This window comes from Phaethon lepturus, unplaced genomic scaffold, assembly GCF_000687285.1.
Source record: "Phaethon lepturus isolate BGI_N335 unplaced genomic scaffold, ASM68728v1 scaffold27735, whole genome shotgun sequence".
Taxonomy (NCBI): Eukaryota; Metazoa; Chordata; class Aves; order Phaethontiformes; family Phaethontidae; genus Phaethon; species Phaethon lepturus.
The window spans coordinates 47386-59502 of NW_010543126.1; the positions used below are offsets into that span (position 1 = coordinate 47386).

The 12117-nt window shown below is 38.9% G+C and overlaps 1 protein-coding gene across 1 annotated transcript in view; it reads right to left on the reverse strand.

Annotated features, from left to right (window-relative positions):
• RALGAPA2 (Ral GTPase activating protein, alpha subunit 2 (catalytic)) overlaps positions 1-12117 on the reverse strand; it is an 82052-nt gene that overhangs the window by 20786 nt on the left and 49149 nt on the right. The window contains exons 25-28 of the mRNA XM_010288260.1: positions 3321-3449; positions 1755-1883; positions 436-494; positions 33-141 (exon numbers count right to left, since the gene is read on the reverse strand). Coding sequence (XP_010286562.1) covers positions 33-141; positions 436-494; positions 1755-1883; positions 3321-3449 — 426 coding nt within the window. The remainder of the gene's footprint in view (positions 1-32; positions 142-435; positions 495-1754; positions 1884-3320; positions 3450-12117) is intronic.

The window sequence follows — 12117 nt, forward strand, 5'->3', positions numbered from 1 at the left end:
CTTACTCATTACAGAAACTGTCAGGGTAATACCTTCAGCGTCACACCTATGACATTGATTGCTTCCTTCACTTGAGGATGGTTTGTGCACTGCGTTAGTTCTTCACATATCCAAACTCCAAGGCCACAAATGGCTATGCATCTTTTTTAAAAGAAAAAGCATTTTGGTCAGAAGTTTCAGAAGAATGTTAGGGGGGAAAAAAAAAAAAGAGAGAGATATGTGCAAAGACATGATATCTCTTTTCCCTCTCTCAGGTCACACAAGAGGTCAACACCTTCACGGTGCAGAGTGGACCTCACCTCAATAGGGCTAAAGCAAGGAACTCGTGTAAACAGGATCAAACCACAAGGCAGCAGTAACAACTCAGCTGTACAAGCACCAAAAAGAAGTAGTAGGAAAGACTTTCCCTTTTTTTTCTTTTACACAATATTTTACCTTGCAGCTTCATTTGGCTCCTCTGTAGCATTCTTCAATAAAATATTTATGAGGTAGCACTAAAAATAATAAAAAATTAATTAGAATACGCATCTTTTTCGTACATCCACTTTAAATAAAGTTATTTGATTCTAACATAGTTACAAGTGAAATAACTTTAGTTCTTTGTCTGTTCTTAAAGCATTTTTACTACGTGGCCATTTTATTTTGTCAATAAAGAAATACTTACTGATTACAATTCAAATATACAGCAGATATACAGGCTCTTGTGGATAAATGTCATTGACTTAAGATCACGTACAGGCAGCAAGATGGAAATCAATTCATTTTCAGAGTTGATGGGTATTTACTAACAATGGGTGGTGATCGCTTGTTAATACAAACTATAGCGTTCTAAGCAAGCCATGTTTTGAAAAACTGAAGTGTATTTTTTAGTACAGACAAGACATTTTTAAAATCGAGGCTGTTTAAACACACCTCCAATGACTCTGCCGTGAAGCAAGCAAGAAGGGAAGCCAAGCGTGCTAAGGGTTTTGCTTTCTTTCCGCTTCTACCTTCTCGGGCCACATGAGGAATTCAGAGATTCCTCCCCAGCTTTACCTAACTTTGTGCAGTGGATCGGTGTGGCGCCTCAAGTTTACTGAGGAGCAATGGAGGCTTGCGTGGGGGCAACCATTTGGGCAGGTTTCACCTGCAAGTGATGTTCCAGGTCACCTTTGTTGCACCTTTGCGGGACAGCGTGTGTGACTTTTCCCCACCGACAGTCTTGCTCTGAAGGTCATTAAATTACAAAGCTTTCCATCCAGCAAAACAATTCATGTCTCAGGGTGTCCCACTGAAATTAATTCTCAGGGAAAAACCATTCACGTACGTTGACAGTTCTGCCCAATAATGGAATTTTCTTAACATTTTACTGTAATACCCATAAGGCAAAAAATAGCTTCCCTTAGGTACACCCCACATCTCTTACAGGACAAGCTAATATACACAGATACAATGAATGGACACTTTAAATAACACCACCAACATCATTTAATGAATTGACCTGACAGGCATCTGGCTGGAAAACATCACATTTGATCATAGCCAGTTCACCCTCCTTGAACATAAAATGTGATTTGCAGTGTCTAAGCTTTGTTAGGTTCATGGTGCACGTTAAAGCAATGCTTATCAAATACATACATATAATGTGGGCAGGTGTGGGCTTTTGAGAAGGAGGGGTTTAGTTTTTAAACAAACATGTACAGTAAGAATGAAATGACTGAATAGTAAAGATATGTTAGATTACCAAAGGATTTACTAGTGAAATGTGAATTTACCTTCACATCTGCAGTTCCCGCGATGATCTCACCGGCTTCTGAAATGGGCCGCAACAGTGGGATTTCTTGGTAGATATTTGGGAAGCAAACAAGCGAACCGAGGATGGTGTGAGCTTCTGAACGGGGAGCCTAACAAAGGAAAGGTAAACAAAAATATTCATTAAAAATAAACACTTCCTAAAGTTATGAAAATTACATAAGCTATGAGGCTAGTGTGTATCACCGTAAATATTGTGTTGTCTTCACAATGTAACCTTTAAAGTGTCCTGAAGAACACATCCTGGTAGCTTTTCCTTTACAACTGCAGCAGAGGCAGCATTAAAACAGTGACTAACACACACTTACCTGACCATGCTTTTTGCTGCTGTGCTGCTCTGCTCTTTTTCTGAGGCTGAGCTGCTCCTCCAGCAGGGACCTGGCCCCGCTCCTAAATGTATTCTACATTTTTAGTATCTCCTCTGTCATTACACAATCCAATTATCAGTGATTTGGTGTCAATAAAAAAAAATACAGAACATAAAGAAAAGCAAGTTTTAGAGCAGCAGTTTTAAGCTCTAATCCAGCACTACTATTAGCTGATCGCATGACACAAAGGACAGCACAATGCACTCAAACTGGCTGTACACAGGACAAAAATGTGTAGACACGTTCCTACTTCAATAAAACCATCAAAAGCAACATGGCGTGAGCTACAAATGCATGAACTACTGCTACGTAATCTTGTGTAATGATGAAAATACAATGCACGCTAAGGTCTTTGCGTGTGGGAGAAACGGAAGGTGGTGTTTGGTTCGTGTTTTTTTTCCCGTGGAAAGTTGAGTTTTCATTTCTTATTAGCACTTTAAGCTTTGGATCAATGATCAGGCTGATCAGGTTTTTTAAAGAGATGTCAGAAAATGAACGGCTGTTAAGTCTTTGAGGGACAATGGGGAAGGCGTGGCTAGGCTCACCATTTCAGGCCTGCTGAAATACGAGAGGGCTGTGTCCCCACGCAGGGCCACCCGCTCAGCCGCACAAATGTCAAGAGCAGCAGTAAAAGCACTTGGCCAAAACAGACAGAAAGGTCTCCCCTGAACGGGTGTTTCATGTACAAAGCTTTCCAGTTTTTCCCAAGATAGCCAGACCTTTACCCTTATTTTGGCATCCCATTATTGATTTACTATTTTACCTCCTTCAACAATTTAATCCATTAGAATCACATTTGTATTGGCATTGATATTTAGTAAGAAAATCTGTATTACCAAAAGTTCCATATTTTCAGTATTTGCTCAGTGAAAAAAGCTAATGACATTCTGAAATCCAAGTCCTGCTTTTAGCGCACAGGCGTGCTGCAACATTAGCGAGGATATGATTTCTCACACTTTGGCCTTTTGATGAAACACCTTTGCAATACTAGCATGTCACCTTATCCCACAATTTCACACATCAGCTGCCATGGTATCTGCCCCTAGAGCCCCGTTTCACATTGCACTAATGAGTCAACACCTGTTAGAGTGGAGATATCCGAAGCTCGTTAGCAAGCGTGTGCTCTCGGGGGACAAGGGTGCTGGGCATTGCCATACTCACCTCCAGCATGTCTGTGCTCAGAACCCTGGCCGCCGCAGTAATGAAGTCTCCTATCAGCATCGTAAAGCCAGGTAAGCCCAGGAAGAAAAACCAAGGTGGGCAGTGCTTTATGACGGTATTTAAGATATCCTGAAAGAGAAGTTACCTGTTTGACAAGAAATAAGGGGGTAGGGGGGGAACCCCAAAACCAAAAGGGAGAATTTGAGAAGACTTAACTTCGTAATTCACCAGTTTCACACTAATCAAGGTAACAATTCACAGAGCCAAACAGCTCTATGTATAACTGATTGTCACGTAACAACCACTACTCTTCCTATTAAATGCATCTGCAGTGGAAAGTGAATTTTGTATTTTGGTAATATTTGTACTCTTAAATTCCTGTTAAAAAAAAAAAAGAAAACAAACACCCACGTCTGTCTGTGTCTAAGCACAACTGTTCTCCTGCTAAATACAGACTTTCGATTCGAAACATTCTAACTGTTAATCAATTTAATATGAAGCATTACACCGCTCCAAATGAGGTATTTCCTAAAGTCACGTTACTCAAAATTCTGCAGCCATAAAAACATGAGATGACACAAATGACCACCGCCTTTGCCCTCGAAGGAGCTCAAGGCAGTAACTGACAGCAGGTGGCTTACTACTGTTAGGCCACTCCAGCACATAAGGGTTTTTTTTTTTAGCTATTCTGGACCATTTGAGAAATACAGCCATGTCAAATGCAAGAAGTGATCATACACAGCACAGTAACACCGATAAATCCATGCTAACTAGATTATTCCAAGTCAGTCGTCTTCTAAATAATTAAGATAGGAAATATAGATAAGCCTTGGGGGAAAAAAAAAGAGGTTTTGCTGGACTTCTGAAGGAACAGAGGAGTTTTTTTGTTTTTAGAAGGTAGCACTGTATGTGTAAGAATAGACCACCAACCAGCGCTTTGCTCTCAACATCACCCTGTGAACACAGGACACATTCGAGATGAGCGTTTCAACTTCAATCCTTCCACGTTTCGATTCTTCACAGTCTCTTCAAATCAGAGCAAAGTTCCTGTATTTCAGTTAAGATTTCCTTCCTACAAGGTTTCAGCAGGTTTAAAATTAGGGACAAAAATCTATATAATCCTTACCTGCAACATTATATTTGCTGAAGAATTAGACAAAGCTATTTCTATATTGAGTAGAAAATTATTTTTCCTCTCAATAAAATTTCAAAGAAAAGTTGCACAGGAAAATAATTTTCAATGTCAATCTTTACTGGTCTTCCGATGTGTTAGGAAGGCTTAAACTTAAATTCAGTCCCAGAATGTGTCTGTATGCTCAATTTCTGTATCAGAAACTGAAGACGTCAAACTCATTTTCTACTATATGAAGATATGCTTTAACTACACTAGCATTTTCTTAAAGCACTGCTAAACACCTGGACAGAACCTCTTTAGTGTTCCGCTAAGTATTTACAGCAGTAACATCCTATGAAATAACTGGGATATATATTTAATATATAATACTAGTTTTTAACATAGTAGCAGATAATGCTTTCACTTTCCTGAATAAGCTAAAATGCCACTCGAGTTAATGTTTAAACTAGGTTTAATCACTTCCTTTGATACATTTTAAAGTCAATATCAGTCAATGCAAACATTCAAAGAGAGAGAGCAGATGGATGCAGCAGCTCATAAAGTGGGTGGTAAACTCACACTCCGAGCAGAACAAAAGACCCACCTTTTTATAATTAAGGGTCTGATTAATGCACCATGCTCCTCAACACAACGCACCTGTAATTACGAACAGAGCCAGGTACTGTGATGTGTTTGGTCTCTGAATAATTGGGCATCAAACGATAGAGCAGCAGATGGGAGTACACTTCTGTTGACATATGCCACAGTAAAAGAGCCCGTGCTAACCTGGCCTGAAAGGTAACAGAACGTAGGAAGTACAAAGACCCGCTACAAACAACCGCGCTAACTCCTGTCCTCGCTCCATCATCTGTTAAATACCACTGTAAGGATTACCCAGCATCATCCACTCTTAACTATGGTCATTGCGTAGAACACTTAGAAAACAAGGATAAAAAAGTAATTGCAAACCTCTGTGTTAATACCTGTGAGTTTGCAGCACGGTATAACTACTAGGAGTTTAAAAAGTGCTGTGACAACACACGTGTTCCAAAAAGCTCTATGAACGTGGTTGCATGGTTCTACTTGCTGTTTATGAGATCTACTACTGTTAAAAAAAAAAAATTTTTTTTAAAGTAAGAAACCTTTGAAAAATTTTGAAAAGCTAATGAAACAATCCTCAATTTCTCTTTTTTATTATGTAGCTTAAACTAATGAACTCACTGCACAGATCGTATGCTGCGGTGATACAACATACACATAACTGTTAAAGTTAACAATGTACAAGTGCATAAAAGCCCCCCAAAAAACATGTTCAGCCTAGCTTTCCATCGGTTTCCATTGCCATTTTTCATCATTTTTCAGGCACTTCAGTATCAGTTTGCAATAGTTTTAGTGATTTCCTTTAAATTGATGCAGGGCAGAATATGTGCCGACTAGAATACCGTTGTTCTACTTGAGTTTGCTCCAAACAGAATGGACAGGAAAGCAACCACAGCCCACAAAGGAACTTGCAGGTAAAATTTGTCAGTTTTTCTCCCATTGCCCAGTTAGCACACTTTCATGCACAACCCAGCTAACTCTAAAAGCGTGATTTCACGCAGTAATTCAATAGCATTGTGAGCTTATCAGAAGATTCTGGCTTATGAGAAAGCCACCAACTGAGAACATATGTCCTATCAGTGATAATGCAAAAATCAGGTAATTCAAACAGAGGCAAGTTGTTTCCTTCCCTTCAAAGCGCTGTTCTAGAAATGTAAACTCTGTTCTGCAGCTTACAGCCTAGTAAATGAATCACTTTAATTGAATGCTATGTACACAGTAACTGGAAAAACACAAGCAATAAGAAAAACATATGGTGATGGCAATAGAAATTGGTTTACTCATTCTATACAGTGTTGTTTCTTTACTTCTTTCATAATTGACCTTTAGAACGATAAATGTGTAAAATAATTTTGGTTTATTATGGCTCCAAACCTTTCAGCAATTACACAAAATGAAAATTTAAAAGGAAGTATTCATTCTGGAAGCATTTCCATTGTTTACATAATTGCACAGCTATAATTTAGTGTTCATGTTGTTAGAGAAAAGTGAAAAAAAGGACCATTATGGACTATTTCAATTCAAAATTATGTTCTGTAGTGTTAAAAATGGGGAGGAGGGGAGAGAAAGGGGCAATCACATGCACGTCCTTCTGAAATGCATTAACCCTATAAAGAGCATAATGTTTCAGTATAGGTTAAGCTAGTAATCCAAATAATAAGGTCATAAATATCCATTGAGTAAGTGAAAAAAATTTATGCAAGTTCACTGAAAGGTCAATTACAAAAATATTCTTCACCTAATTTTTGTTCAAGCTTTTGCAGATTACAGGTGTAACCAAATAGCCTGCCATCTGCCTTCATCACGTTTCCAATTGTCCCTCAACAGGGACAACATGGATTTTTCACTTAAAGTTCACTCTGTTCTTCACTGAGAGACATCTCATTAGGGGCTGCAATCTATAGCACGGGAAAGATTATTAATTTACACAAGACTTAAGCGGTAAATTCTTCATTTTCCTTTTTCAAAGGAACAAACACTTCTATTCACTTATTCCAAGTTCTCCTAGCTATCATTACATTTTAGGTAAGAGTTAACTTGTCAAAAATTAAGTTCCAATATAAATTTATGAAGTGTTTTGACACCTTCAGAAAGCACAGGATTAGCTTGTCAGAAAATCTATTTCAATCTGTCATTTAGATCTAACCTCCAAAAAAGTTATATTTGCTAAAGTATCTTGTGACCAGAACACTACAGGGAGAGATATTAAAAACCAGAATAACATGCTGCACTTATGAATAACCTTATCCATGTTTTACAATTGCTGAAGATGACATATTACTGCTTAAGTCACCTACTGTTAATTGCCCCTTCCTCTCTAAACTACATTAGAGTTCTCTCTCTTAAAGTCACATTAACAGCAAAAAAACCCCACCCCAAAGCCCTTGTGCTGACAGAGAGGTGCTCAGATGCCCTATTAACAGAGAACAGGTAAACATATGAAGCAAACTGAATTTTTAAAGTTTCTCCCCTTTAGGTTATGTTTGATATTTTCACAACCGAAGAGGCCATTGGGATTAAGGAGACACTTCAAACTGGAAGAAGTATTTTAAGTTCATGCACACTGAGAGGGAAATATCTGAACACCCATTTGTACCAGGAACACAGTTACTAGTCCATGGCAGTGCTTGAAATGTGGAGGCGACTATGTGTCGCCATTCGCATTTCTCCCAAATGCCTGTGGCAAGACCGCTTCAAAGTCTCTGACAGTAAGAAACCAAGGTGGCAGTGCTGAAGCACCTGTAGAGCATGGGGTTAACCGCTTCAGGGAAGGTGGTTTTAGAGAAGGGAACATGAGCACACCTCTGAAAGGACAAGTAAAGGAGCTCCCTGTGGTGCACAGTAGGAAGGCAGGTCCTCCACCTTAGGTGGCAATTAGCAGCACTCAACACTTTTCACTTTCACCTGCGTGCTGTATCAGTTTTCAAGGTGGAGGAACCTTGAAAGCAGATACATTGATGCAGAGCATAAGGGATTGTTTAGCACATTAGAACATCCCAAAAAAGGGCAAGTACATAAAACCTTGATTTGCTTAAAATAGCTACTCTCAGAATTTGCCCTGTAACCTTGCTTAAAAGATAAAGATAACAGCTAAGCGAGAAGCTGAAGTAAAACATGTCTGAAGCAGGGAAGCACAACTGCACACAGAGGGAAAAGGAAGGATCCTGAAGATGCAGCCCAGTTGAAACAAGCAGAGGGAAAGGGGGAAGTCAAGCAGAGAGCTAAGGATGACAGATCATGAAACAGCATTGTGTTGCAGGGGCACGTTAACAAAGAAACTTACTTTGGGAGATCCCAAACCTGCAACGGTGACTGGAGAGGTGGAAGAAAAGGTGTGAGCAAAATGGAAGGAAGAGAGATGCTGCCTCTATTTAAAAAACTCTATTTCTATTCCGGACAGAGTTCAGAAAATCCTCCCAAAGGGCCTTACAGGCAGTGAGCACTCCAGCAAGATACTGCTGGGAATACAGAAGAGACCGACTACGAAACAGAAATTTGGCTGGGATGGAAACAATTTGGAGAGAGCAAAAGTACTACCAAAAAAAACCGGAAAGAACAAAACTAGCAAAATTGATCCAGAACGCACAGTTCCCACAGTCGGCATTGCCTGGTTCTCCCTTTCTTCCAGTCAACCCTAGCAGCTATTTTTTTCCAGCACTTCCAACTTACCCTACCATGGCTGAGCAGAGGGGTATGCAGGATTTCCTGTGAGACCTTGCATTTCTGTTTTTATCGCTACTGGGAACATGCTGTCTATTAACACCTTTTCCAGGCACTCATGAAACACATAATGGGGGCACACAGGCAAATTTTCTACAGAAAGTGAGATATAGAGGAGATTCAAAGAGGGAGGAAGTCATGGTAGCCATTGGAAGAAAGTCACAAGAAACTAAAATATGGGAATGTAAGCCTTACTAGACTATATTATGATTACTTTCTTTTAAATGTCAGTCTGGAAAGGAATCTAAAATGCAGTATGGTCTCTGAAATGCTGTACAACCTAGGGTCCTCACGTGCAACAAATCAGGGCAAGAAGGTACTTATTCTACAGCAAAAAAAAAGCAAAAGCTGCTCATTTATTGTACCTTTATAACACAATGCTCCACCCGGCTAATACATGTCCCAGTGAACAGCATTACTGGCTGAGCAGTCTAGAACTTGTACATCACTCCTCACTGTTGAACAAGAACTTAACAGAAAGATATAAAAGCTCAGAAATACTTTTTTTTTTTTTTAACTTCAGATCAACGTTAATACAAATAGGTAATTAATATGGCTTCTCTGGTAGCAACTCTACTAAAAAATACTTCATATTATCAACTAACCGTCTCATACAAAGAGCGATAGTCAGTGTTACTACATAAGCTTACTACATAATTGGTGTAGCTTCCTTTCCATAATTAGTAATAGTACATTTTAAACAAATTAAGAGGCTTATAGACAAGCATAACATATATTAGTATAGCACCATCTTTATTGATTCAGTATTTAATCTAAGTCATCCTTTTACTACTAAAAGGAATTGAGCTAGAAACATAGCTGTTAACTTCTCTGTCTACAGCTGGGCTGCATTCTGTGGGCAGTCCAGTCTGCATGTGCTGAAATTTAATCACCAAGGACATCTGTCAACTCATTTGGATTTGGGCTTTTTTTTTTTTAATTCCATATTTAAAGTTTGTTCTGTCCTTAACATCACTAAACTGAAAAAAAAAAAAAAAAAAAAAAAAATCCATCAGCACAGTCTCTTTCCTTGTCTATTTGTTTGTCCTCTCCACAGAGAATTTCTGAAGTCTATACTTCTTATGTTCCTTAAAATCTTCTTTCATATATATATGCACTCTATTCCAAAGATACTCTGGCAAGCCAGTATAATTTTACATTTATTAAACTTACTTGTTAAAACTCACTTCAGAAGTCAGGAATATAACTAACTCACTTTAGCTCACTTTTTAGATAACCTCCGTCTACTGGGCAAAACCACGGTGGCACGTGTTGTCAATAGGTTACACCAAGCACGTTAACTCATGTTAAAGCCCTAGTAAGTAGGGTGAGACTTACAAAAAAAAAAGACACTAAACATCTGGGGATTTGAAACTTGAAAAATATTGAAAACCTGCCTCCTCTTTTACAGCATAACTACAAGGTAAGCACCTAACTTGCACTGCATTCTGTTCTCAAAACAAGAGTGCAAATTTAGACAGAAATAAGATGGTGCCACAAAAATCCACAGAAGTTGATTACACCAGTAATCTAGAAGGATTATTTACGTACCAAAAGTACCAGAATTGAGGAATGGGTATTATCTCAGTAGTTGCTTTTCTGAGAAGGGGGTGAACAGTATTAGTAGTATTTTGGAATCGTGTTTTGGTATTTTTGTTCTTCAGCAAAAACAAGGAAACTATAAAGCAAGGAGATGATTATGGACTTTTTCAAGTTCACGAAGCAAAAATTGCTACAGTAAGCAACTGGTAGCAATAATAAAATACATTTCCTTTCCCAGTTCAGGTATTCATAAAATTTGTGCATTGCAGTATTAGACTTTGGTTTAATTTTAATAGCTGTATTTATTGTCCAAATCAAAAGACATGTATAATTGAACTCACTGGAATGGGTTTTTTTCAACCTCCAGTCTCACCTAGCAGCACAAGGCAGCTATGCCTGCCAAAACTGCAACAGGTGATCCTGTGGCATATCCTAAAAATCACACCCCAAGAACATTTCAGGATTTTCCATAATCTAGACGAGGAATTGGAACAATCATTGGTGAACTACCTTCACTAACCCACAGCGTGGTACTGAACGCCCCAATTCACTTTCCGTTACACTGCAGGTCAGGGAGGGGAGGTGGTAAGCCTCAGTGAACTTCATTCATAAAAAACTGTAGGAGAAAATCCGGGCTCACTACAGCATCAGAAAGATGCCTGCTGACTTGAGCAGTACAGGAGGAGAATCATCATCCTGCAGACAACCACCTGCCCCCTGACCTCGGGGCACTTTGCAAGCTGGAAGTAATTACAACACCAGACGACGACTTACTCCACACTGCCATTTAGGCAATGTCTTCTCCCACCTGAAAAGCTGATGCAATTGTTGCAGAGAATTGTTCAGTTCTTCATACAGAGATGTTTGTTGTTAGACGCTTCCACATGGACAAATTAGATGCAGCTCATTACCTTGCTATCTCCTTTCTCATCTGCCAAGCTAATTGCTACATCTTTAACTCAGAGTGCCATGGGAGCTTTCCATAAAATATACCCTTACATTGCTCTTTTATATACCCCATGAGACTACTCTGCAAAGTTAGGTTTCACTTGCTGGGAAGAATATTGTATTAATTTATATCCATATTCAAAAATGTGTTATTTTGTTTTTCTATCAACACCAAAATCACACAATAAGGTGTGTCTCCCACCTTAAGGGAGGAGTGGAAAGAAATACATTTCAAAAAGAATTCTGATACTAACTACGATATTGATAATCACATTCAGGCCAAAGAAGTTTCTGGCTGTAATTTTTTTAAATTACATAGCCACCTAAAAAGCTCTTCTAAAGTAGCCAATGTGATTTCCTGGAGTTGGTTTACCTTTCTGTTGCTTTCCTCCATAAATTTTAAAGTTGCACTAGTCATACATACAGAAAGCAAATTCCTCCATGAGAACTTCCCCTCCTTCTCCTGTTAATGTTCCTTAAGAATGAGAAATTTATGCTTGTGCTTAGCAAATAAAAACAGCCTGTGCTAAAAAATCTGCACCAAAGTTTATTGTAGTATACAATAACTTGAATCCTTGAAACCATGCTTTGGCAGGGGGAGATTCTACAGTGGTACAAAGAACTAGGATCTATATTCTAGTGATCCTTATGCCCCATATAGCGCACCCTCTTATAAAAAGCTTATCAGGTAACAATATTTACCAAAAATCACTGGGAAGTACAAAAATCACAAAATCAGTACCGGTACTGTATCATGGCCACTGTACATCAGCTTGTTTCTTACAGGAAGCTGTGAGACCCTATGGCACACTTTACGCTTTGCTCCTGTTTGCATGTATCAGAGGAGGTACATATACCTGCCTCGTACAATGC